Source organism: Cervus elaphus, chromosome 1, assembly GCF_910594005.1.
Source record: "Cervus elaphus chromosome 1, mCerEla1.1, whole genome shotgun sequence".
Classification (NCBI taxonomy): Eukaryota; Metazoa; Chordata; class Mammalia; order Artiodactyla; family Cervidae; genus Cervus; species Cervus elaphus.
In genome coordinates, this window is record NC_057815.1 from 30,812,246 (window position 1) to 30,837,939 (window position 25,694).

At 38.3% G+C, this 25,694-nt stretch overlaps 1 protein-coding gene across 1 annotated transcript in view; it reads left to right on the top strand.

Annotated features, from left to right (window-relative positions):
* GUCY1A2 (guanylate cyclase 1 soluble subunit alpha 2) overlaps nucleotides 1-25,694 on the top strand; it is a 431,399-nt gene that overhangs the window by 77,432 nt on the left and 328,273 nt on the right. Inside the window, exon 3 of the mRNA XM_043898183.1 lies at nucleotides 5,671-5,792. Coding sequence (XP_043754118.1) covers nucleotides 5,671-5,792 — 122 coding nt within the window. The remainder of the gene's footprint in view (nucleotides 1-5,670; nucleotides 5,793-25,694) is intronic.

Genomic DNA, 25,694 nt, shown 5'->3' on the forward strand with positions numbered 1-25,694 from the left:
ACTGCAGCAGCAGCAGCAGCAGTGTAAGGTTTATCTCTGTTTCTTTGTTCTTTAGAAATGTTTGGTAAACATTTCTTGCATCTTCTCCACTCTTTTTCAGAGATCCTAGATCATCTTCACTATCATTAATCTAAATACTTTTTCTGGAAAGTTGCCTATCTCCACTTCATTTAGTTGTTTTTCTGGGGATTTATCTTTTTCCTTCATCTGGGACATATAATTCTATCATAATTCTATTTCTTTTCATTTTGATTAGCTTTCTGTGATTGTGGTATTAGTTCCTTAAACTGTGGACTTGAAGTTCTTCTTTCTTCTGTCTGCCCTCTGGTGGATGAGGATAAGAGGCTTGTGCAAGCTTCCCGATGGGAGGGTTGGCTGGGTGGAAGTCTGTGGGGGTCCTTCTCTGGTGGGCAGGGCCTTGCTCAATAAAGCTTTAATCCTATTGTCTTCTGATAGGTGGGGCTGCACTCCCTCCCTGTTAGTTGTTTGACCTGAGGCCACCCAGTTCTGGATTCTGGAGGCTTTATGGTAGGGCTCATGGCAACCTCGGTGAGGACTTACGCCAAGATGCATCTCCCAGGGCTGCTGCTGCCAGTGCGCCTGTCCCCGTGGCAGGCCACTTCCGGCCCATGCCTCTGCTGGAGATCCTCAGACACTCTCAGGTTGGTCTGGCTCAGTCTCCTATTGTGTTCCTTTCCCTTGGGTCCTAGTGCACACAAGGTTTTGTTCGTGCCCTCCAAGAGTGGAGTCTCTATTTCCCCCAGCCCTGTGGAAGTCCTGTAATCAAATCCCACTTGTCTTCAAAGTCAAATTCCCTGAGGATTCCCAGTCTGTTTGCCAGATATCCCAGGCTGGGAATCCTGATAGGAGGCACAGAACCTTCACACCAGTGGGAGAACTTCCTCGGTATTATTGTTCTTGAGATTGTTGATCGCCTACTTGGCAAATATAGGGCTTGATTTTATTGTGTTTGCATTCCTCCTACCATCTGGTTGTGGCTTCTTCTTTGCTTTTGGATATGGAATATCTTTTTTGTGTGTGGGTTCCAGCATTCTCCTGTCAATGGTTGTTAAACAGCCATTTTGGTGCTCTTGCAGGAGAAGATGAGCACATGTCCTTCTATTCCATCGTCTTGAACCAATCTCCCTCCCTAATTTCTGAAATTGTGCTTTGCCTAAAGCTAGTCTAGGCAGCTGAAGTAATTCAGTTTTTAGGTGCCTTGGATTGGGATGAGGAATCACAGTGGATAACAGAGAGTAGGAGCTAACCATCTTCTTTTTAACTTTTAGTTCAGCCTCTAATTGCTAACCTTCCTAGCCTTCTATTTCTCTGTTTTGGTATTCTGCCTTTGGATCTGTGCCATTTATCAGAGCTCTAGGATTATATAATCTTGCTCCTTAACGAATTTTTAAAATACCAGTAGCCCATAGGAGCTCTCTAAGGCTTTTTTAGCCTGTGAGACCTAGGCTTGAATGCAGTGAGCAGCTGTTCAAAGGATCAGACAGATGGAGGATTGGGAGGGAGTAGCTGATGGAGGCTCTTGTTAGGAAGTAAAATAACCTCTCAGTACTTCAGTGACTTTATCTTTAAACATTTATTCTATGCCTTAACTTATTCATTCATTTGTTCATTTATTTATTCATAGACATCATTCAAGTTGGGAGAATAAGTGCTTAAATAATTTATTCATGCAGTGTAATAAATCTTCACCTCTTGATCTACACTGTCACCATCGTCTCTGAGAGAGAGGTTCCACTCTGTTAATAGTTTTCTGGTTTCTACTCCTCTAGTTTCTGATTAAGCATGTCTGAAAGTGAAAATGTTAGTCAATCATTCGTGTCTGTCTCCTTGTGACTTCATGGACTGCAGCCCGCCAGGGTCCCCTGTCCATGGAATTCTCCAAGTAAGAGTACTGGAGTGGGTTGCCATTTCCTTTTCTAGGGGATCTTTCTGATTCAGGGATTGAATCCAGTGTTCCCACATTGCCCTGGGGCTCAAGAATTGATATTTCTAAGGAGTTCCCAGATACTGCTGATGCAACTGGTTCAGGGATCATGTTTGAAATCCATTAAAAACCATACAATAATGTACTGTGATAGAATAAAATCTGAGCTCTTCCTGTGATCTGGGCCTCTGCTTACCTCTGATTTCATAGTACTCTACTTCCCACGTTTCCATCTACTCCAGCCATTTCCAGCCTGCTGTTTGTTTCTCTACTATGCCAAGTTTGCTTAGCCTCAAGGCTTTTGCACATACAATTTCATATTCCTGGCATGCTCTATCCTCAAATGTTTGCATGGATTATTCCTTATACAGGTAAGTCTGTGTTTAAATCTCATATCCTCAGGAAGATATGACAATCAATCTGAAGTAGTCCTCAATCCCCTACCTCAATCTCTACCCCAAGGATTTTCTACTACATTATTCTGTATTAACTCTTTTTATAGTGCTTATCATTGACTTATATAATTATTTCTTTATTTTGTTATTTATCTTGTTTATTTCTATTATATGTAATTGTATCTTTGTAAATGCTTGGTATGTAGGAAGAACTAACAGTTTTTGTTGGGGTCTGGGAGTGGAGAAGTGTGAATAAATTAATATGTTGTACCTTAATGGTATGTACACAGAGGTATATATATAGTGGATTGTTTTTTTTCAGTCACTCATCATGTCTGACTCTTTATGACCCCAGGGACTGCAGCACACCAGACTTCCCTGTCCTCCACTATCTCCCGGAGTTTGCTCAAACTCATGTCCATTGAGTTGATGATGCTATCCAACCATCTCATCCTCTCTTGCCCCCTTTTCCTACCCTCAATCTTTCTCAGAATCAGGGTCTTTTCTAATGAGTCAACTCTTCTCTTCCCTTGAATAAAGATTAAGCTACAATGATTTCTGTAGAATATTAGAAGTGAAAGTAAGGGTGAGTTAACCCTGATTATTTTGTTTAACAAACTTCAGTGATATTACTTAATATCATATCAATACCATAAGTTTGTCATGGTCAGATTTTGTGGCTGTAAATTATTTTATCTAAAAAGTCATCTAGCTTCTTTTTGATGTATTTACATAGACAATGTATCTTACTGAATAAAAACAATAAGTTAAATAAAAGATAATATTTATTGATTGCTGTCTGTTTTTGGAGTAACATACGGGGTGCTTTATTGGCTTCCCAGGTGGCTCAGTGGTAACAAATCCACTTGCCAGTGCAGGAGGCACAGGTTCAATCCCCGGGTTGGGAAGATCCCTGGAGAAGGAAATGGCAACCCACTCCAGTATTCTTGCCTGGAAAATCCCATGGGCTAAGGAACCTGGTGGGCTACAGTCCATAGGATCACAAAGAGTTGGACATGACTAAGCACACACAAATGGGTGCTTTGTATTTTGTATTTTATTTAATACTAACAATCTAATTCATAGGATCATTGTATTAGGTTCATATATATATATTTTTCCAGATGAGGAAATTGAGATTGTGAGAATAAATATTTTGTTTAAAGTCACTCATTAAAATGGTGGAGTTTGATTTAAAAACCAACCTGTTTTTGTCTGTACTTAATGAGTATGCTCCCCATTCCACCTTTTACTGAGTAATTCCTGCATTCTAGAAACTGTAGTAAGCATTTTGCTTAACTGGTTTTTTGGAGTCTAATCTTAGTGAGGTGTACAAACATTAAGCCCTTTTATCTTTTTCTCTCCAATCATTTCAAACATGCTAGAATAAGCCCTCTTTGATACTAGATTGGGAGAAGATTGCTCTGTTTTCCAAGTAATTTCAGGGAGTATGAAGTCCACTCCAGACCAAATCAAGTCTTCAGTCTCATATCCTATCTAATTCTCTGTCCCTCTCTGCCTGGGTCAGGCCTTGGCCTGAGAAACTTGGAATCCAATGTAGAGGTGACGTCGTGTATTTTTGAATCCTCTGCTTTAGGCCAATCCTTTCTGATTCTTTTTCTCTTCTGATGTGTTATATTGTACTTAGTCACTCAGTCATGCCCGACTCTTTGTGTTTCTATGGACTGTAGCCTGCCAGATTCCTTTGTCCATGGGATTTTCCAGGCAAGAATACTGGAGTGGGTTGCCAGATCCCCTCCAGGGATCGTCCATATCCAGGGATAAAACATGTGTCTCCTGTATTCTTTACCACTGAGCCACCTGGAGAGGCATGAATAAAATAGTAGAATCTTTGTTTATTTCACTGGTGGTTGTAATAATCCTCTCTTGGCTGTGATGCCCTCAGCGAGATACATATACAGGCTCTGCCTTTACTGCTTCAGATTCCCTGGCTCTTGGCTCTGTGGATTTCATTCCACGGTCTTGCTAGTGGTATCCCTGCCCCTAGCTGCAGCTTCTAGATTGGGAAAGCAAAAGGATGGGACACCCCCAGCAAACCTCTCTCTAGTGGTATTTCCCTAACCCATGAGAAACTCATGTGTTTTTACCTTATCAAATGGTAGGACTGTAGGCCAATCCCAGTTTGGCCCTATTTTCCCTGCATAAGTCTCTTTGGAATCTCCTTCTTCTGTTCAGATATAACAGGATGTTCAGAAATTCACCACCTCAGCAGATATATAATGAGAGATGAGATACTTAACCCTCAGTCTCTATCAGAGTGGATCCCTCTTTCACCAACTGGGTTTCTGCAGGGAACATTCTCCTTCTCTCTTTTACTTGTGTTTGTATGGGGGTGTGATGGGGAGAACAGCTGTACTCTCCTAATTATTATAACTCACTCTTCTGATTATTTTCTTTCAAACTGTTCTATTCCTTTGCTTTTGTATGCTGGTGGTGAGGTGATAGTGACATTTAGTCACTTCTTAATTTCTGAAGGCGATGTCTGGTCTTGGCTACTCTTTTGGAACATTAGGGCATTTGACCCTGACCACTATTTTCTCCAGCTTTGGTGCCTTAGCTTTAATTGAAAGGAAATTGGAAAAGTTTCAGTCAATGCAGGCATTTTGTCTTTCAGTCCTCATAAGAAATCTAGGAGTTACCTCCCATTTTATAAGGAGGAAAGTTAGACTAACAGAGATTAGATAAATTGCCCAAAGTCTCACAGATAAAGGCAAGACTGTGATTCAAATTCTGTCAGATACCAAACACTTTGTTTGCTTGTTATCCATGCACCATACTTCTATCTTCTTGACTGTGATAGAAGTTAAGATGTGTTTACTTTCAATACAGTTATGCCAATGCAAATTATCATGGTTAGTTATTCTTTTTCCAGGAAAATTCATTGTAGAAACAAATAGCCAGTGGCTGCGGAGAACTCAATTAAAGAAACATTAGCTATACAATCTGATATATTTTCTGGTTCTCACTATTTTTTTTTACACGTTTGTTTTCTTATTAATAATTGCTTCCACAATGTATGACAAAACCCACTGAAATGTTGTGAAGTAATTAGCCTCCAACTAATAAAAAAATTAAAAAAAAAAAGAAAAGAAAAGTAAAAAAAAAAAAATTGCTTCCAGTTCCAGGTCCACATTCCTTATGCTGATATTAATGGTGAGTTATGTCAGAAATTATGTTTTAAAGCTTCAGTGATTTCCAAATATCATCAAGACAAGAGTATAAACTACATATGCTTGTGTGTATGTATAGGAATGCATTTTCAGAGGCTTTAAAAAATTTCTCCATATGCTAATTTTGTTTTCTTCTTAGTTATAGGGATACAGAAAAGAATTTCTACAATATCTCTAACAGATGCTCCTATGCAGACCATTCCAACAAAGAGGACATTGAAGAGGTCTCAGGAATTCTTCAGTGTACTGCTAATGTACTCGGTATAGTAACTATATATTTATAAGATTGAGAGAGAATGAGTGAGGGGAGAAGAGGAAAGGAAAAGAGTGTTTCAGTTTCACTAAAGGGAGATTTGAAGACTATAGTGAACTGAGACCAGGACCTTGTCTTTAAGTGATTTAATTTCAATATTTCTGATGATGTTTAAATGAAAATTACCTGCATGCCATTTACTTGGAGATTGGAAAACATTATTTTAAAAACACATTCCAGGTAAACTTTTCTAGGTACTCATATGTTAGTATTATTAGCCTCCTGTAATCCATATTTCTCTGACTCTAGCTCAGTTGAAACTGGAGATCTTCCTCTTTTCTCAAAGCCTTTGCTTTATTATTATTATTATTTCATTATTTCTGGAAAGCCTGCTTGGTGCTGGAGGGTGGATCACATGTACTCATAGTAGGCTCTGCAACTCCAAGGCAGTGAAGCAGGCCATCCATGGAAGTCTCTGTGTCCTGCTTGTTGAGGAGTGTCTATCTTGAAAATACTAATATTTATGACAGAGGCCTGGTTTTAGACGCTCCCACCATGATAAGGATTACTCATACTGCACTGATTCATGCGGCCATAAGGTACCATAAGTGAGATGTACTATCCTGTGATCTGCAGTTCTTGGTGTGTGGGAGCTACATATTATTATATGCAAAGTAGATAACATAGCAGGAGTACCTTTTGCTTTAATATCTTTAGAGTTTTTTGGGGGGTCTTTCCCCCCAGAGTCTTTCGATGTTTTTTGCATCTTCTTTTTGTCTTATGACTCAGACAGAAATCCTTGGCTTGGTGGGGAGTGGTAGTGGGGGACAGCAAATCTTGGTGACTGACTCCATACCAAACTCAGAATCACCTCTCTTTCAGAATCAGATTTTGGAGACTAGGGAAAACTTGCTTCCCTTTCTTTCCCTTTAGGGTAAATGCTTTCCCTGGAGACATCTGAGTCCCTCCTGCAAACAGATTTCAGGTGACCTCAACTCATGAGTTTACCAGAGTTTTCTAAACATGTGTGACTTCCAGAGGCACACCTAGCTTTAACATGCAAACTAGGACTACAGCTACACATTGACTACATTTTCTTCCTGGGTAACTTTCTTAAACATAAAATATTATCATAAGAATATGAAAGTTTTGTGAGGGGAGCATATAGTTCTAAGTGGCTGGTCCAAGACAGTATTGGGCAGTGGAAAGGAAGGCCAAAGATTTACTTACGTCAGTCTTAGTGCAACTACATGGGTGAAATGCTACCCAGACAAACATTATTATTGGAGAAGATAAAGGTTGAGAGTGGGATGGGATTGGGTATCACCCAAGAACTATTTATAGTTTCCCGATTCTGTATTTCCCAGGACTCTCTCATAAGCAATATGAATTGCTTTTGATGCATTGTGATTTTTGAATGAACGGGGTGAGATGGTGTCCCACTATGAGGAATGCATCAGAATCTTGGCCAAGTGAAGTTTATTGTTTGAAAAAATGCTCTTTACTTGCCAGTTCTAAATGATTGCCTGAACCTCACATCTCCTTTCCTTTCCTTATGCTCCCCACTTTGACAATTGATATTAGAGGGAGTAAAAGGTGTACAAGGTGAAGAATATGTAAGAATTACTAAAGACTCTTTCTAACTATAACTTGCACATAAGTGTGCACAATTCCTACAAGAAATTTTAGTTAGATAATTTGTTGCAATAACCACCAGTGTCACTGACACTGTTGGGGCTTCCTAGATGGCACTAGTGGTAAAGAACCCGCCTGCCAGTGCAGGAGGCATAAGAGATGCAGGCTTGATCCCTGGCCTGGAATATCCCCTGGAGGAGGGCATGGCAACCCTCTCCAGTATTCTTGCCTGGAGAATCCCATGGACAGAAGAGCCTAGCAGGCTACAGTCCAGAGTTGCAAAAAGCCAGGCATGACTGAAGCAACTGAGCGCAACACACACAGGTGATACTGGAGGCCTGGCTCAGTTTAGTTGCCTTTCAGAAGTTGCCATGAGGTAAATCAAGTTAGTGAGTGAAAACAGCATAGGCAGTATGCTGCCTGATGACATTAGGGAAGGGGTAGTTTTTAAATAAGTAAGTATAATTTAGATGGGGGCTGTGTAACAGGGTTTAGATTTTCAGTACCATTAGATTTTTCTAAAACAGAGATATTAAGTCTGATTTCTTCCCCTGTAGGCAATAATGGGTAGTTCTCAAAATGTATAAAACACAATCTTGTAAATGACTGTGACCTCTTCACTAGATGCTGGCATGTGCCTAAGCTGTAGCTGTTCTCTTGAATAATGTCCTTTCATAATTCTTGAAATATAGACTAAAGACAAAGATAGCAGCTTTACTAGTTGTATTCAATGAAAGCTTTATTTTTAACAAGTCACTGAATTATGGATTAGTCTTGGTTTGCTTAGATCCTACCTTTTTAAAAAATTACATTTAAAGTCTCTTGTGCGATGATTATGCAAAGGTAAGAACTGATTAACTCGTTGGAAAGAAAAACACCATAAAGAAAAGGAACCTGTTTTTAGTTGGAGAGTTTAGCATGGAGAAATAGAGTTTCAACTAAAGAAAAATGTTGTTTCCTGGTACTCTTCTCTGTGGATGCCAGAGGACAGTTTTACAAATCTATGATTTATATTTACCAGCTTTGGGTAGTCTGCTTAGAGTATTGGTGGGTTGAAATTGGGGGATATATATTTCTTTCACTGTCTTAACGTATTAGAGAGTATAGTAGAGACTGGGTCTTACTTTGTGACTCAAATGGTAAAGAATCTGCTTGCTAATTCAGGAGACCCGGGTTTGATCCCTGGGTCGGGAAGATCCCCTGGAGAAAGGCCTGGCAACCCACTCCTGTATTCTTGCCTGGAGAATTCCATGGACAGCGGAGCCTGGCGGGCTGCAGTCCATGGGGCTGCAAAGAGTCGGACAAGACTGGGCAACTAGCACCCACACACGGCAGAGACTAGAATTGTTTGTTCACTCATATGAGTGTGCTTATAGTTCACATGTCATAAAAAACTTTTAAAGTCATAGGTCAGAAAATATGATCAGAGTAGCAATTTTTTTGTCCTCTCAAAATGACCATCTCTATTGACTTGGTATAAACTCTAGTTTGACCATTTACTGGCTCTTCAGGTTAAAGTTTGAGATTAGTGACTGGCATGGTATAAAAAGAGAAACCTGAAGAGAAGGAGAAAGATTGTTGCAGAGGACCAGTTATGCCTCTGTCATTCATTTTTCCATTGCTTCTTCCCTAGGACTCCCTGGAAATGTGCATTTTCTAGAGTGGTTTATACCCTCAGTAATGGGAAAGAACTATTTGTAGACATCAACATTTTTGCTATTGATTTTCCTTTGTTGACTTATAAGCTAGTTGTTGTTATATTGTCTCATTATTTATAAATTAGGGACAGACCCAGAGCGATGGGATGGGGAGGGAGGTGGGAGAGGGGATCGGGATGGGGAACACATGTAAATCTATGGCTGATTCATGTCAATGTATGGCAAAAATCACTACAATATTGTAAAGTAATTATTCTCCAGCTAATAAAAATAAATGAAAAAAAAAAAAGATTGTCAATACCAAAGTAATATAGGAAAAAGTATACTAAAAAAAAAAAGTACAGACTAGTCCTTATTTTGATACTCTGGTATTCACTGTGATATAGTAAAGTCATCTAAAGAGGCTTTAAACTCTGTAAAAAGGATATTTAAAGAGAGATAGTTGTGAACAATGCCCTCCCTACTGGAGGCTTTTAGAAGTCTTAAATGTATTGCTTTATTTAGTAAATAATTTGCATGCCAAGGTGTATGATTTTATTTACTTTTTACTAAATTTATTTTGATTGAAGGATAATTACTTTATATTATTGTCTTGGTTTCTGCCATACATCAACGTGAATCAGCCATAGGGATACATGTTCTCTCCCTCTTCAGCCTCCCTCCCACCTCTCACGCCATGCCACCTCTCTAGGTTGTCAGAGACCCCAGTTTGAGTTCCTGAGTTGTAGAGCAAATTCCCACTGGGTATCTATTTTATGTATGGTAGTGTGTTTCCATGCTACTCTCCCCATCTGTCCCACCCTCTCCTTTCCCCCTATCCTGTCCACAAGTCTGTTTTCTATGTCTGTGTCTCCACTGCTGCCCTGCAAATAGATTCATCAGTACCAACTATCTAGATTTCATATATATGCATTAATATATGATGTTTGTTTTTCTGACTTAGTTCACTCTGTAATAGGTTCTGAGTTTGTCCACCTCATTAGAATGGACTCAAATGCATTCCTTTTTATGGCTGAGTAATATTCTGTTGTGTTTATATACTATAGCTTCTATATCCTTTCATCTGTCAGTGGACATCTAGGTTGCCTCCATGTTCTAGCTATTGTAAATAGTGCTGCAATGAACGTTGGGGTACATGTGTCTTTTTTGATTCTACTTTTCTCAGGGTATATGCCCAGTAGTGGGATTGCTGGGTCATATGATAGTTTTGTTTTTTTTTTCATATGATAGCTTTATTCCTAGTTTTTTAAGGAATCTCTACACTGTCTTCCATAGTGGCTGTGCCAATTTACATTCCCACTAATAATGCAGGAGGGTTGTCTTCTCTTCACACCCTCTCCAGCATTTATTGTTTGCAGATTTTTTGATGATGGCCATTCTGACTGGTATGAGGTGATATCTCATTATAGTTTTTTATTTGAATTTCTCTAATAATGAACAGTGTTGAGCATCTTTTGATGTGTTTATTAGTCATCTGTGTGTCTTCTTTGGAGAAATGTCTGTTTAGGTCTTCTGTGCCCTTTTTGATCGGGTTGTTTGTCTGGTATTGAGTTGCATGAGCTACTTGTATATTTTGGAGATTAATCCTTTGTCAGTTATTTCATTTGCTGTTATTTTCTACCATTCTCATTGTCTTTTGCCTTTCTCCCATTGTCTTTTCAGCTTGTTCATAGTTTCCATGGCTCTGCCCAAGCTTTTAAGTAGGCCCCACTTATTTTTTTTGTTGTTGTTTTTATTTCCATTACTGTAGGAGGTGGGTCATAGAGAATCTTGCCATGATTTATATCATAGAGTATTTTGCCCATATTTTCCTCTAAGAGTTTTTTAGTTTCTAGTCTTACATTTAGGTCTTTAATCCATTTTGAGTTTATTTTTCTGCTTGGTGTTAAAAAGCGTTCTAATTTCATTCTTTTACCACACAGCTGTTCAGTTTTCCCAGCACCATTTATTGAAGAGACAATCTTTTCTTCATTGTATATTATTGCTTCTTTTGTTAAAGATAAGTTTCCCATAGGTGTGTGGATTTATCTGTGGGTTTTCTATCTTGTTTCATTGGTCTATGTTTCTGTTTTTGTGCCAGTATCATACTGTCTTGATGACTGTAGCTTTGTAGTGTATTCTAAAGTTAAAGAATTCCTCCATTTCCATCCTTCTTTCTCAAGATTGCTTTGGCTATTCAGGGTCTTTTGTTTTTCCATACAAATTGTGAAATGTTTTGTTCTAATTCTGTGAAAAATGCCATTTGTAATTTGATAGGGATTGCATTGAATTTGTAGGTTGCATTGGGTGGTATCATCATTTTCATAATATTACTTCTACCAACCCAGGAACATGGAATATCTTTCCATCTGTTTATGTCATCTTTGATTTCTTTCATCAGTGTCATAGTTTTCTGTGTACAGCTTTTGTCTCCTTAGGTAGGTTTATTCCTAGATAGTTTATTCTTTTTGCACAATAGTAAATAGGATTGATTCCTTAATTTCTCTTTCTGGTTTTTGTTGTTAGTGTATAGGAATGCAAGTGATTTCTGTGTATTGATTTTGTATCCTGAGAGTTTACTAAATTCACTCATTAGTGAAGTGAGTAAAGTTGCTCAGTCGTGTCTGACTCTTTGCGACCATAGCCTACCACGCTCTTCTGTCTGTGGAATTCTCTAGGCAAGAATACTGGAGTAGGTAGCCATTCCCTTCTCCAGAGGATCTTCCCAAACCAGGAATCAAATGCAGGTCTCCCACCTTGCAGGTAGATTCTTTACCGTCTGAGCCATCAGAGAAGCCCAAGAATACTGGAGTGGGGGGGGCGGTGGGGATCTTCCAACTGAGGAATCAAACTGGGGTCTCCTGCATTGCAGGTGAATTCTTCACCAGCTGAGCTACCAGGGAAGCCCCAAAATTAGCTCTAGTAATTTTCTGATAGTATCTTCACAGTTTTCTCTATATAGTATCATGTAGTCTGTAAACAGTGAGAGTTTTTATCCTTTTCCAATTTGGATTCCTTTTATTTCTTTTTCTTCTCTGATTGCCACAGCTGGTAGTTCCAAACATATGTTCAATAATAGTGGTGACAGTAGGCACACTTGTCTTGTTTCTGATCATAAAGAAAATGCTTTCAGGTTTTCACCATTGAGAATAATGTTTGATGTGGATTTATCATATATGGCCTTTATTGTGTTGAGATAGGTTCCTTCTATGCCCAGTTTTCTTTGAAGAGTTTTTGTAATAAATAGGTGCTAAATTTTGTCAAAAGTGATTTCTGCATTTATTGAGATGATCATGTGTTTTTATCTTTTAATTTGTTAATATGGTGTATCACAGTGATTCATTTGCATATGTTGAAGAATCCTTGCATCCCTGGGATAAACTGAACTTGCTAATAGTGTAAGATCTTTTTAAGGTGTTGTTGAGTTCTGTTTGCTAGAATTTTGTTGAGAGCTTTTGCATCTCTGTTCATCAGTAATATTGACCTATAATTTTGTATGTGTGTGTGTGTGTGTGTGTGTGAGATGTCTTTGTTTTTGGTATCAGGTTGATGGTGTCTTCGTGGAATGAGTTTGGAAGTGTTCCTTTCTTGCCAATTCTCGGAAGAGTTTCAGAAGCATAGGCATTAACTCTTCTCAAAGTGTTTGATAGAATTCACATGTGAAGCCATCTGGGCTTTTTTTTTTTTTTTTTTTTGATGGGAGGCAGATTTTTCATTATAGTTTTGACTTCAGTGCTTGTGATTGGCCTGTTCATAGTTGCTATTTCTTCCTGGTTCAATCTTGGAAGGTTGAACTTTTCTAAGAGTCTGTCCATTTCTTCCAGATTGTCCATTTTGTTGGCATATAGTTGCTCATAATAGTCTCTTTTGATCCTTTATATTTCACATTTTCTGATGTAACCTCACCTCTTTCATCTAATTTTGTTGATTTGTTTCCTCTCCCTTTTTTCTTGATAAGTCTGGCTAATGGTTTGTCAATTTTATTTATCTTCTTAAAGAGCCAGCTTTTAGTTTTATTAATCTTGTTTCCTTCATACCTTTTTCATTTATTTTAGCTCTGATCTTTATGATTTATTTCCTTTTACTAACTTTGGGGATTTTTTTGTTCTTTTTCCAGTTGTTTTAGGTGTAAAGTTAGGTTCTCTATTTGATATTTTTCTTATTTCCTGAGGTAAAATTGTATTTCCATAAATTTCCCTCTTAGAATTTCTTTTTTTTTGCATCCCATAGGTTTTGAGTCATCATGTTTTCTTTGTCATTTGTTTCTAATAATTTTTTTTATTTCTTCAGTAACCTGTTATTATTTTGAAGCATATTGTTTAATCTCTATGTATTTTTGTTTTTTACAGTTTTTTTCTCCTGTAATTGATATCTAGTCTCATAATATTGTGGACAGAATAGATGCTTGTTATGGTTGCAATTTTCTTAAATTTAATGAGGCTGGATTTGTGACCCAAGAAGTGGTCTATCCTGGAGAATGTTCCATTTTCACTTGATAAGAAAGTGTATTCTTCTGCATTTGGATGGAATGTCCTGAAGTGTCAATGAGGTCCATCTGTTATAGTGTGACGTTTAAGGCTTGTATGTCATTAATTTTCTGTTTTGATGATCTGTCCATTGGTGCAAGTGGGGTGTTAAAGTCCCCTGCTATTGTGTTACTGTCAATTTCCCCTTTTATGTCTGTTAGTGTTTGCCTTATGTATTAAGGTGCTCTTATAATGAGTGTGTAAATATTTACAATTGTTATATCTTCTTGGGTTCATCCCTTGATCAGTATGTAGTGTTCTTCCTTATCTCTTATAATATTCTTTATTTTAAGGTCTATTTTGTCCAATATGAGAATTACTACTCCAGCTTTCTTTTTATTTCCATTTGCGTGGAGTATCTCTTTCCATCGTCTCACCTTCAGTCTGTATGTGTCTCTAGGTCTGAAGTGAGTCTCTTTAGACAGCATGTATATGGGTCTTGTTTTTGTATCAATTCAGCCTATCTGTGTCTTTTCGTTGGAGTGTTTAATCAATTTGTTGTTATTGTTGTTCAGTCATGTCTGACTTTTTGCAACCCCATGTATTGTGGCATGCCAGGCCTCTCTGTCCCTCACCATCTCCTGGAGTTTGCTCAAGTTCATGTTCATTGCATTGGTGATGCTGTCAAGCCATCTAATCCTCTGATGCTCTCTTCTCCTTCTGCCCTCAATCTGTCCCAGCATCAGGGACTTTTCCAATGAGTCAGCTGTTCACATCAGGTGACCAAAATACCTGAGCTACAGCTTTAGCATCAGTCCTTCCAGCGAATATTCAGGGTTGATCTCCCTTAAGATTGACTGGTTTGATCTCCTTCTATCCAAGGGACTTTCAGGAGTCTTATCCAACACTACAGTTAGAAGACATCAATTCTTTGGTGATCTGCCTTCTTTGTGGTCCAGCTCTCACAACCACATGTGACCACTGGGAAGACCATAGCCTATTGACCTTTGTCAGCAGAGTAATGTCTCTGCTTTTCAACACACTGTCTAGGTTTGTCATTGCTTTCTTCCAAGAAGCAGTCATCTTCTAATTCGTTGCTGCAGTCACTGTCCATAGTGATTTTGGAGCCCAAGAAGAGGAAATCTGACACTACTTCCACCTTTTTCCCTTCTATTTGCCATGCAGGAGTGGGACTGTATGCCATGATCTTGATTTTTTTAATATTTAATTTTAAGCTGGCTTTTTTACTCTCCTCCTTCACCCTCATCAAGAGGCTCTTTAGTTCCTCTTCACTTTCTGCCATTACAGTAGTATCATCCACATATCTGAGGTTGTTGATGTTTCTTCCACCTGTCTTGGTTCCAGCTTATAACTCATCCAGCCCAGCATTTCTCATGATGTGCTCAGCGTATAGGTTAAACAAACAGGGTGACAGAAGACAGCTCTTTTGTACTGTTTTCTCAATCCTGAACCAGTCAGTTGTTCCATACAGGGTTCTGACTGTTGGTTCTTGACCCACATACAGGTCTCTTAGGAGACAAGTAAGATGGTCTGGTATTCCCATCTCGCTAAGAGCTTTCCACAGTTTGTCATGATCCACACAAAGGCTTTAGTGTAGTCAGTGAAACAGAGATATATGTTTTTCTGAAATTCCCTTGCTTTCTCTATAATCCAGCAAATGTTGGCAATTTGATCTCTAGTTCCTCTTCCTTTATTAAACGAGTTTGGACATCTGGAAGTTCTTGGTTCACATTTGCTGAAGCCTAACATGCAAGATTTTAAGCATGACCTTACTAGCATGGGAGATGAGTGCAGTTGTACAATGATTAGCACATTCCTTGGTACTACCCTTCTTGGGAACTGGGATGAGGATTGACCTTTCCCAATCCTATGGCCACTGCTGGGTCTTTCAGATTTGCTGACATAATGATTGCAAAACTTTGATGGCATCATCTTTTAGGGATTTGAATAGTTTTGCTGGAATTTTATAGCATACACTAGCTTTATTAACAGCAGTGCTTCTTAAGGCCGTCTTGAGTTTGCACTTCAGAATGTCTAGCTCTGGGTGACTAAATTAATCAATTTACATTTTAAGAAATTATAGATATATATGCTTCTGTTGGCATGTTCTTAGTAGTTTTGGGTTTATTTTTGTAGATCTTTTCCTTCTCTTGTGTTTCTTGACTATAGAATTCCTTTTGACATTTATTGTAAAGCTGGTTTGGTGGTGCTAAATTCTTTTAATATTTGCTTGTCTGTAAAGCTTTTGATTTCTCCATCAGTTTTGAATGAGATCCTTGCCAGTTAGAGTAATCTTGGCTGCAGATTTTTCCTTTTCAGTACTTTAAATATATCCTGCCATTCCCTTCTGGCCTTCAGAGTTTCTGCTGAAAGATTAGCTGTTAATCACATGGAGTTCCCCTTGTTTGTTGCTTTTCTCATTGCTTTTAGTATTCTTTCTTTGTGTTTAATCTTAGTTTGGTTAGTATGTGCCTTGGCGTGTTTCTTTTTGGGTTTATCCTGTGTGGTACTCTCTGTGGTTCTTGGACTTGACTACTTCCTTTCCCGTGTCAGGGAAGTTTTTGACTATAATCTCTTCAAAAAAATTTTCATACCCTTTCTTTTTCTCTTCTTCTTCTGAGACCCCTATAATTTGAATGCAGTTCGATTTAATATTGTTCCAGAGGTTTCTGAGACTATCCTCTTTTCATTTTCTTTCATTTATTTTGCTCTTCAGCAGTTCTAGCCACCATTTTGTCTTCCAGCTCACTTTTTCTCTCTTCTGCCTCAGTTATTCTGCTATCGATTCCTTCTAGAGTATTTTTGATTTTAGTAGTTTGGTTGTTCATGTGTTTATTCTTGATTTCTTTTCCTTCCTTGTTAAATGTGTTAATTGATTATTGCATTTTCTCCATTCTATTTTCAAAGTTTTGTTTACTATCTCTGGGCTTTCCCGGTGGCTCAGAGGTTAAAGTGTCTGCCTGCAATGAGGGAGACCCGGGTTTGATCCCTGGGTCGGGAAGATCCCTGGAGAAGGAAATGGCAACCCACTCCAGTATTCTTGCCTGGAGAATCCCATGGACGGAGGAGCCTTGTAGGCTACAGTCCACGGGGTGGAAAAGAGTCGGACACGACTGAGTGACTTCTTTCACTTTCTTTCAGTTTGCTATCTTTACTCTGAATTCTTTATCAGATAGTTTGCCTTTTTCCTCTTTGTTTATTTGATCTTGTGAGTTTTTACCTTGTTCTTTCTTTTGCAAAGTATTTCTCTGTCTTTTCATTTTTCTAAGTTACTGTGTTTGAGGTCTCCTTTTTCCAGTCTTTAGGGTCGCATTCCTTATTACTTTTGGTTTCTGCCTTCAATGGGTGAGGTTCGTCCAGTGGTTTGAGTAGATTTCGTGTTGGGAGAGTCTTGTGCCTGTGTTCTGGTGGGAGAAGTTGAGGTGTTTTTTTTTTTTTGGGCCCCCCTGATGGTCAGGGGTGTGTGAGTCCCATGTTTTGATGTGTCTTTGGGAAGCCTTTCTGAGGATGATTGGCTTTGTGTTTTTGTGTTGTCTGTTGTTTGGGTGAAGGTCCTGCATTGTGTGTTGCCAGCAGGGGAGTGATCCTTGGTCTTGGATACATGTGGAGGCCTTTGTGGTAGTTCTCACTAATTAATACTCCCTGGGGTCAAGAGTTCTCTGGCAGTCTAGTGTCCTGGACTAAGCGCTCCTACTCCTAAGGTTCAGGCCTGTTATCTGATATCTTCCCAACAGCTATACAAGATGCAGATTAAATCCACATGATTAATTAGGCAGACTCTGTGTCTATGGAATATATAAAAGGACAATGAGAGTTCCCACAAAAGGAAACACACTAACTCTGGCAGCTGTGGACATTGGAGGCAAAAACATGCAGGAGTAGGGCCAGATTAGAGTCTGAGCTGTCTCTACAATAGGTCAAGAGACTAGGCCCATATTGGAAGACATCCTAGGGAGGCAGAGGTGGACTGTGACTCATAGTGAGGGAAAGGACGCTGACAGCTGAGATATGAGAAAAACATGTATTATTATTACAAAAGCCATTTGTTATGGCATTAAAGGGAATTAAAACAAATACATAAAAAACAGAAAACAAAGCAAGAAACAAATGCAAACCAGGGCAAATAGTAAACACAAAATCAGACAAATAAGAACAGAAACAAGGAGCATAAACACACACCCATACACATACACAAGCAAAACCAAAGCAGTTCAAAGAAAAGAATGTACATGACAGTGACCTGGTGAGCAAAGGAAACAAATGATGATATTGCCCAATTAAAAACAAAACTAACTGAAAAACAAACCATAAAACGAAACTAATGCAGAGTGCCAACTAGGGAATAAAGCAGAGAAAACAAAATAAGCTAACAAACATGGTGGGGAAAAAAAAAGAAAATCAAGAATAGAAAAATAATAGAAAAGCAAAGTTAAATAGAAGTACATAAAGAAGATTTATATGTGTTAAAGAATAGCTCCAACAAGAAAAGAACAGTAAGAAAAACAGACAACCAAAACCAACCAAAGACAGAACTGCTCCCCCCCAACAGGCCCTCAAAAAGACACACAGCAGTAAAAGTATGTAAGGACATAAAAACTGTAATTAAAAAAGCTTTCAAAATTTTAAGTAGAGTTAATAGTAGTAATAAAATCAACAAGCACAGCATCAGAGAAAAAAAATTTCAGAACAAATCAAAATATAAGCATAATAACAAACGTTTTTCTCGTATCTCAGCTGTCAGCATCCTTTCCCTCACTATGAGTCACAGTCCACCTCTGCCTCTCTAGGATGTCCTCCAACATGGACCTAGTCTCTTGACCTATTCTGGGGACAGCTTAGACTCTAATCTGGCCCCACTCTTACATGTTTTTGCCTCCAATGTCCACTGCTGCCAGAGTTAGTGTGTTTTCTTTTGTGGGAACTCTCATTGTCCTTTTGTATATTCCATAGACATGCTGCCTAAATTAATCACGTGGATTTAATCAACATCTTGTATAGGTTTTGGGAAGATTTTCAGCCCTCCTCCTCAGCCACACTGCTCCTGGGTTTCAGTTGTGGTTTTATCCCCACCTTGCATGTGGGTCATCCACAGGAGTTTGCTCCTGAGGCTTCCCTGGAGGACTTGGGTCTGCCCTAGTGAGAGCTGGGTGTGGAGGTGGGGCAGCTGCTTGGATCACAGAGACTCTGGCAGCGCCAGGTATGCAGGGGAGCCAGTGGCCAAGGGAGCATGAGATATGGTACTCTTAGGGTTTTTTCTAGCCTCTGGCAGCTCTGTCCCACTGAAGACTGAGTGTGGAGTTGTATTGCCACTTGGGTTGCAGGACGGACTCTGGCAGCATCAGTGTGCAGGTATGCTGGCTGCCTCAGGTGCAGAAGTTATGGGACTGCTAGAATCTTTTTCTAGCTTCTGGCAGCTGGTGTTCAAATGACCTCTCTGGTGGGGGTCCTTCTCTATTGCTCAGTGCATCAGGCATTTAAAGGGCTACCCTCTCTGATGTCTTTCTCTCTTGGTCAGCTGCCAGTTCTGGAGTTACGTGGGGAGAGAGAGGCTACAGTGATGGCTCCACCCCCTTGTGTGACTCAGCAGCATTACCTTGCCCCCATGGCTGCTTGGTTTTCCTCCAAAGGCATTCCCCAGCACAGTCTCCTCCCTCATGTCCCTTTGGGCCATCTCTCCGCAGGCAACAGTAGACTTCGCCCTGGGATTGCTCTCCAATCCATATACTCCAGCTCCTAGCCACTGTGCATTCCAGGGGCCTTGTGTTCCTGTCCAGAGTATGTAGGGCTGCACCAAGGATAGACTGTGTGGTTCTCCATTCTGACTGTCACAGATCAGCTGCTTTACTTTCCAACAGCCTCAAATGCTTCTCCTCTGTCCCAAACAGTTGCCCCAATGTGGGGATCTGACCCCTGCTTCAGTTCCCTCACCCTCCAGGTGCGGGTCCAATCCTGCTCACTCTCCTCTTTTTCCCTGCCTTCCTTTGTCCTTCCAAGTTTTGCACTGATCTGTATATTCCTAACCTGTGTTCAGGGCCTCCTGCCCACTCTCGGTGGTGTTTTGAGAGATCTTCTGCATCTTAAGGTGTATTCCTGGTTGCATTTATGGAAAGAGATATACTCCACATCCACCTACTCCTCTGCCATTCCCTATCTTCTAATTTTAGTTGTCTGAAAAATGTAAACCTTTCCAGCCATGATGTGCATTTTTTAGCTCAAATTAAGTATAAAATGTGCTTATAGTATTATGAGGTACAGCACTGAGTATTTTCTTGAAAATTGTAACAGTTGATTGGTATAATGAAGTGTCTGTGATGAAGCATTAAAGGATCTGTACTGTACTTTATGCTGAAATGTTGCCGCCTGGTACTATATCTTGGATTTGGGTAATGTTGAGGAAAGGAAGGCAGAATTGAGTAAGGAGACTAAATGGAGAAGGATGATTTAGCTCCCTTTGTGTAGTACAATTTAAAATAAATGAGGATTATGAGAATTTCAGAGAAGGAAATGGCAACCCACTCCAGTATTCTTGCTTGAAGAATCCACGGACAGAGGAACCTGGTGGGCTACAGTCTGTGGGGTCACAAAGAATTGTATAAAACTTGGAGATGAAGCAATAGCAACAACAACATGAAGTTTTTGTTTTTTTCAACATGAGGTTTTGATACTCAGTTTTAAAAGGTTTTGATACTATTATAAGGGTTCTGGGTGTTTCATTGTAGAATGTCAAGAGCCATAAAATATAGATGTTTAGATGGAGTAGGATAGCCATTCCTCAGTAGGATAGATATCAAATAGAAATGAGAGATCTAAGGCAATTTAATAAGCTTATTAAAATCATAAAAGTTTGGCTTTATTCTGCCTTTGCTATTTTCTCTCAAAATAATTAATGAAGAATATGAATTGTGAAAGAATATTCATTGAATTTTTTTTTTCTATTTCTATTTTCTGTTAGAGTGGGGATTTATTGTCTCTAAAACTTGGTGCCATTTAAAGTCAGTATATGAGTAATGTTTTCTTGGGATTTCTTGGGAAAATGCTAATGAAGAGGATACAGAGGATGACTTTTGGTACATGTGCCTCACAATATTTTCATGGTATCAGGGACTCTGAAATACTCTGAAATCTGATTCCCTATAAAGTACCACTGATTCCAGAGTCACTAGCTGACATGAAACTTTTTTATTTTCACTTGTTTTTATATAAGCAATAGTTTATTGCCTGTATGTTAACTTGTATACACTTTTTTTGGTTTTAATGTTATTTGGACTGTGCAGTTAGCAGCCTTTTAGTTGGTCATAATACTTTAATGAGCTACTTAGCATTACTTTAGGATTAAGATTACCTGAGGGCTTTCTTAAAATAACTCTAAAATATGTTGTTATTTAGTGAATTAGAATATAATTAACACATTTAGCAATTTGGAGAACTAGTTGATGTAATAAACACATATCTTTTTATTGATGAATTAAAATTGATAGCAATACATAAATTCTTCCAATATAGTTCTTTAGGGGGAGGCAATATTGTTTTATTTAATTTATTTTTTATAGTAGGATAATTGATTTACAGTCTGGTGTTAATTCTGCTGTACAGCAGAGTGGTTCAGATTCTTTTCTATATTGTTTTATATGTATTTTTATGTGCTTTGTCATAGGATGTTGAATATAGTTCAATATAGTTCTTATGACTGTAACTTGGTAACTGATCAGTTTTCTCTTTCATTAAAAGTAAATTAGAAGTAAATAGTGTCAGTATTTCAAGGAGATGTGTTTTATTAACTGATCTAATAATGATATTACTATGTAGTAATTTTGAGCAAAGATTAGAGTCAGACTACATAGTTATGAGAACATACTCGTGTGAACTGGAGTAAGTTCCTCAATTTTTTCATACTAAATATTTCTCATATGTACAATGGGGATAATATAATTACATACCTCCAAGAATTGTTAGGAAGATTAAGTAAGTTAATTTATATAAAATACTTATAGCTACCTGATAAATAACAAATGCTAAAGTGTTTGCACTTATTATTGAATATTCACAAAATAATGTTTGTATCAGAACTGGGAGATAAATATTATTCCCTTTTGTAGATAAGGAAACATATTTTGAGAGATTAACTTGTTATTAAGTTCCTTTGTCAATGCTGACAATCCAGAAAAGCAGAATTTAAACCTAGGTCAGTCTAATTCCATAACTTTCCCTGCTTCATGCTGCCTTCAAGGGTCATTGGACTGAGACCATTTTACATCACACCTCCAATGCTAATTACATGGATTTTCTAGTTCTCTGAATTATGAAAATTGTCATGTTTTTGCATTTGCTTAGTTCATTACTAAGTAAAAAAATTTTTTTTTCATAGTTCATGTGATGACAGTACAAATTAAGAGTGACGGTCTTTGGCTCATGACACAAATGTGGTTTCACAGTTATGCTGTAGTAAACCCTGTGCCAGTCCTGTTGGCCACAAGTTCAAAATCAAGCTGATCTTGGGAGTTTAGTTTAATGTTAGACATAATTGGCCCAACTCAAAGGTTGAAAAAGGCTATATTTACAATGCTATTGGTTTTTCTTAATGGTTAAGTTTAGTAATGTTCTTACTGTATCTCAAATAGTAATTCTTTTTTTTTATTGAAGGATAATTGCTTTAGAGAATTTTGTTGTTTTCTGTCACACCTCAACATGAATCAGCCATAGGTATGCATATATCCCCTCCCTTTTGAACCTCCCTCCCATCTCCCTCCCCACCCCATCCCTCTAGATTGATCCAGAGCCCCTGTTTGAGTTTCCTGAGCCATACAGCAAATTCCCTGTGGCTATCTATTTTACATATGCTAATGTAGGTTTCCATATTACTGTTTCCACACATCTCACCCTCTCCTCGCCTCTCCCCATGTCCATAAATCTATTCTCTATGTCTGTTTCTCCGTCGCTGACCTGAAAATAGATCCTTCAGTACCATTTTCCTAGATTCCATATATATGTGTTACAATAAGATATTTATCTTTCCCTTTCTGACTTACTTCACTCTGTATAATAGGTTCTTGGTTCATCCACCTCATCAGAACTGACTTAAATGCATTCCTTTTTATGGCTGAATAATATTCCATTGTGTATATGTACCACAACTTCTTTATCCATTCATCTGTCGATGGATATCTAGGTTGCTTCCATGTTCTAGCTATTGTAAATAGTGCTGCAATGAACAGTGGGATACATGTGTCTTTTTTAATATTTGTTTACTCAGGGCATATGCCTAGGAGTGAGATTGCTGGATCATATGGTGGTTTTATTCCTAGTTTTTAAAGAAATCTCTATACCGTCTTCCATAGTGGCTCTATCAATTTACATTCCCACCAACAGTGCAAGAGCATTCCCTTTTCACCACACCCTCCAGTATTTATTGTTTGTAGACTTCTTGATGATGCCCATTCTGACCAGTGTGAAGTGATATCTCATTGTGGTTTTGATTTGCATTTCTCTAATAATGAGCAATGTTGAGCATCTTTTCATGTGTTTGTTAGCCATCTTTAGTCTTCTTTATAGAAATGTCTGTTTAGGTCTTTTCCACAGTTCTTGGTTGGGTTGTTTGTTTTTCTGGCAATAGTTGTATGAGCTGCTTGTATATTTTGGAAATTAATCCTTTGTCAGTTATTTCAGTTGTTATTATTTTCTCCCATTCTGAGGGTTGTCTTTTTGCCTTGCTTATAGTTTCCTTTGCTGTGCAAAAGCTTTTAAGTTTAATCAGGTTCCACTTGTTTACTTTGGCTTTTATTTACATTACTCTAGGAGGTGGGTCATAGAGGATCTTGCTTTGATTTATGTCGAGTGTTCTGCCTGTGTTTTCCTCTAAGAGATTTATAATTTCTGGTCTTACATTTAGGTCTTTAAACCATTTTGAGTTTACCTTTGTGTAAGGTGTTAGGAAGTGTTCTAATTTCATTCTTTAACATGCAGCTGTCCAGTTTTTCCAGCACCATTAATTGAAGAGGCTGTCTTTGCCTCATTGTATATTCTTGCCTCCTTTGTCACAAATAAGGTACCCATAGGTGCATGGGCTTATTTCTGGACCTTCTATCTTGTTCCATTGGTCTATATTTCTGTTTGTATGCCAGGTACTGTCTTGATGACTGTAGCTTTGTAGTATAGTCTGAAGTCAGGAAGGTTGATTCTTTCAGCTCCATTCTTCTTTCTCAAGACTGCTTTGGCTACTCTGGGTCTTTTGTGTTTCCATATGAATTGTGAAATTTTTTGTTCTAGTTCTGTGAAAAATGTCTTTGGTAATTTGATAGGGGTCACACTGAATCTGTAGATTGCCTTTGGTATTATAGTCATTTTCACAATATTGATTCTTCTTACCCAGGAACATGGACTATCTCTTCATCTGTTTATGTCATCTTTGATTTCTTTCATCAGTGTCTTATAATTTTCTGTGTACAGTTCTTTTGTCTCCTCAGGTAAGTTTATCCCTAGATATTTAATTCTTTTTGTTGCAACGGTGAGTGGGATTGATTCCTTAATTTCTCTTTCAGATATTTCATTGTTAGTATATAGAAATGCAAGTGTTTTCTCTGTCTTGATTTTGTATCCTGCAACTTTGCTAAATTCACTGATTAGCTCTAGTAATTTTCTGGTTCTATCTTTAGGGTCTTCTATGTACAGTATCATGTCATCTGCAAACAGTGAGAGCTTTACTTCTTTTCTGATCTGGATCCCTTTTATTTCTTTTTCATCTCTGATTTCTGTAGCTAGGACTTCCAGAACTATGTTGAATAATAGTGGTGAAAGTGTACACCCTTGTCTTGTTCCTGATCTTAGGGGGCATGCTTATAGGTTTTCACCATTGAGAATAATATTTGTTGTAGGCTTATCGTATATGGCCTTTACTATGTTGAGGAAGGTTCCTTCTGTGTTCCTAGTTTGTTCCTTCATTTGTGTAGTATTCTCTGCCTTTTCATTATTTTTTTTTTTTTTTAAACTTACTGTGTTTGAGGCCTCCTTTTCCCAGGCTTCAAGGTTGAATTTTTTCTTCCTTTTGGTTTCTGCCCTCCTAATGTTGGTTCAGTGGTTTCTGTAAGCTTCATATAAGGTGAGATTTTAGGGTTTTGTTTGTTTGCTTTTCCTCTGATGGGCAGGGCTGAGTGAGGTGGTAATCCTGTCTGCTGATGATTGGGTTTGCATTTTTGTTTTGTTTGTTGTTTAGATGAGGCATCCTGCACAGGGTGCTATTGGTGGTTGGGTGATGCTGGGTCTTGTATTCAAGTGGTTTCCTTTGTGTGAGTTCTCACTTTTTGATACTCCCTAGGGTTAGTTCTCTGGTAGTCTAGGGTTTTGGAGTCAGTGCTCCCACTCTAAAGGCTCAGGGATTGATCTCTTCTCAGATCATATCCTGCCACAGATGCCTCCCTCTCAGATCTTTAATCTGTCACACCCCCGGGACTCTTCAGAAACCCCTCCACTTCTGACCCTCTTGACCTGTCCAAGACCACCACCCTCAATTAATAATTATTAATAGAAATTTGAGTAGTGATTCTCTGTATATTAGCAATAACTTCTGTTTTCTGCTCTCTGCTTGCATACTTTTTTCTGAAATGAGATGCAGTAGGTAGGCCTGAAAAAGAATGAGACCACTGAACGTGAACATTTCCTCCAATATGTATAAAATTATAGGACATTTTAATAAAAATTGATCCTTAAATTATACAGGCCAGTTTTAGAAGATATAAATGAGATGAAATATAGATAGCTTTCTTTACTCCCCTAGATAATATTTTTTCTCTTAGGAGCGTTTTCTTCTGAATCTTTTGATGAACCTTTTCCCATTTATCCTTCTAAATTTCCCATACTAAGCTTCCATTCTTTACTGGAAAAATGTGACAGTCACCTTTCTTTTTTATTTGTTTATTTATTTTTTTACTCTTCTTTATCTCTAATGCATTATTTCCCTATCACTAGCAGCTTTCTGTCCTGGACCTCTTCTTTGTATGGGAGGGCAACCACACACATCCTTAATTCTTCAGACCATCTCTTGCTCTTTTCAGAATATTTTTTGTAAGTAGATTTTTACTTTCTTTTCCCTTTATGTTTTTAAAAATTATAAACTTTTAATTTTAGTACAGATTCAAATTTACAGGAAAGGTATGACCAA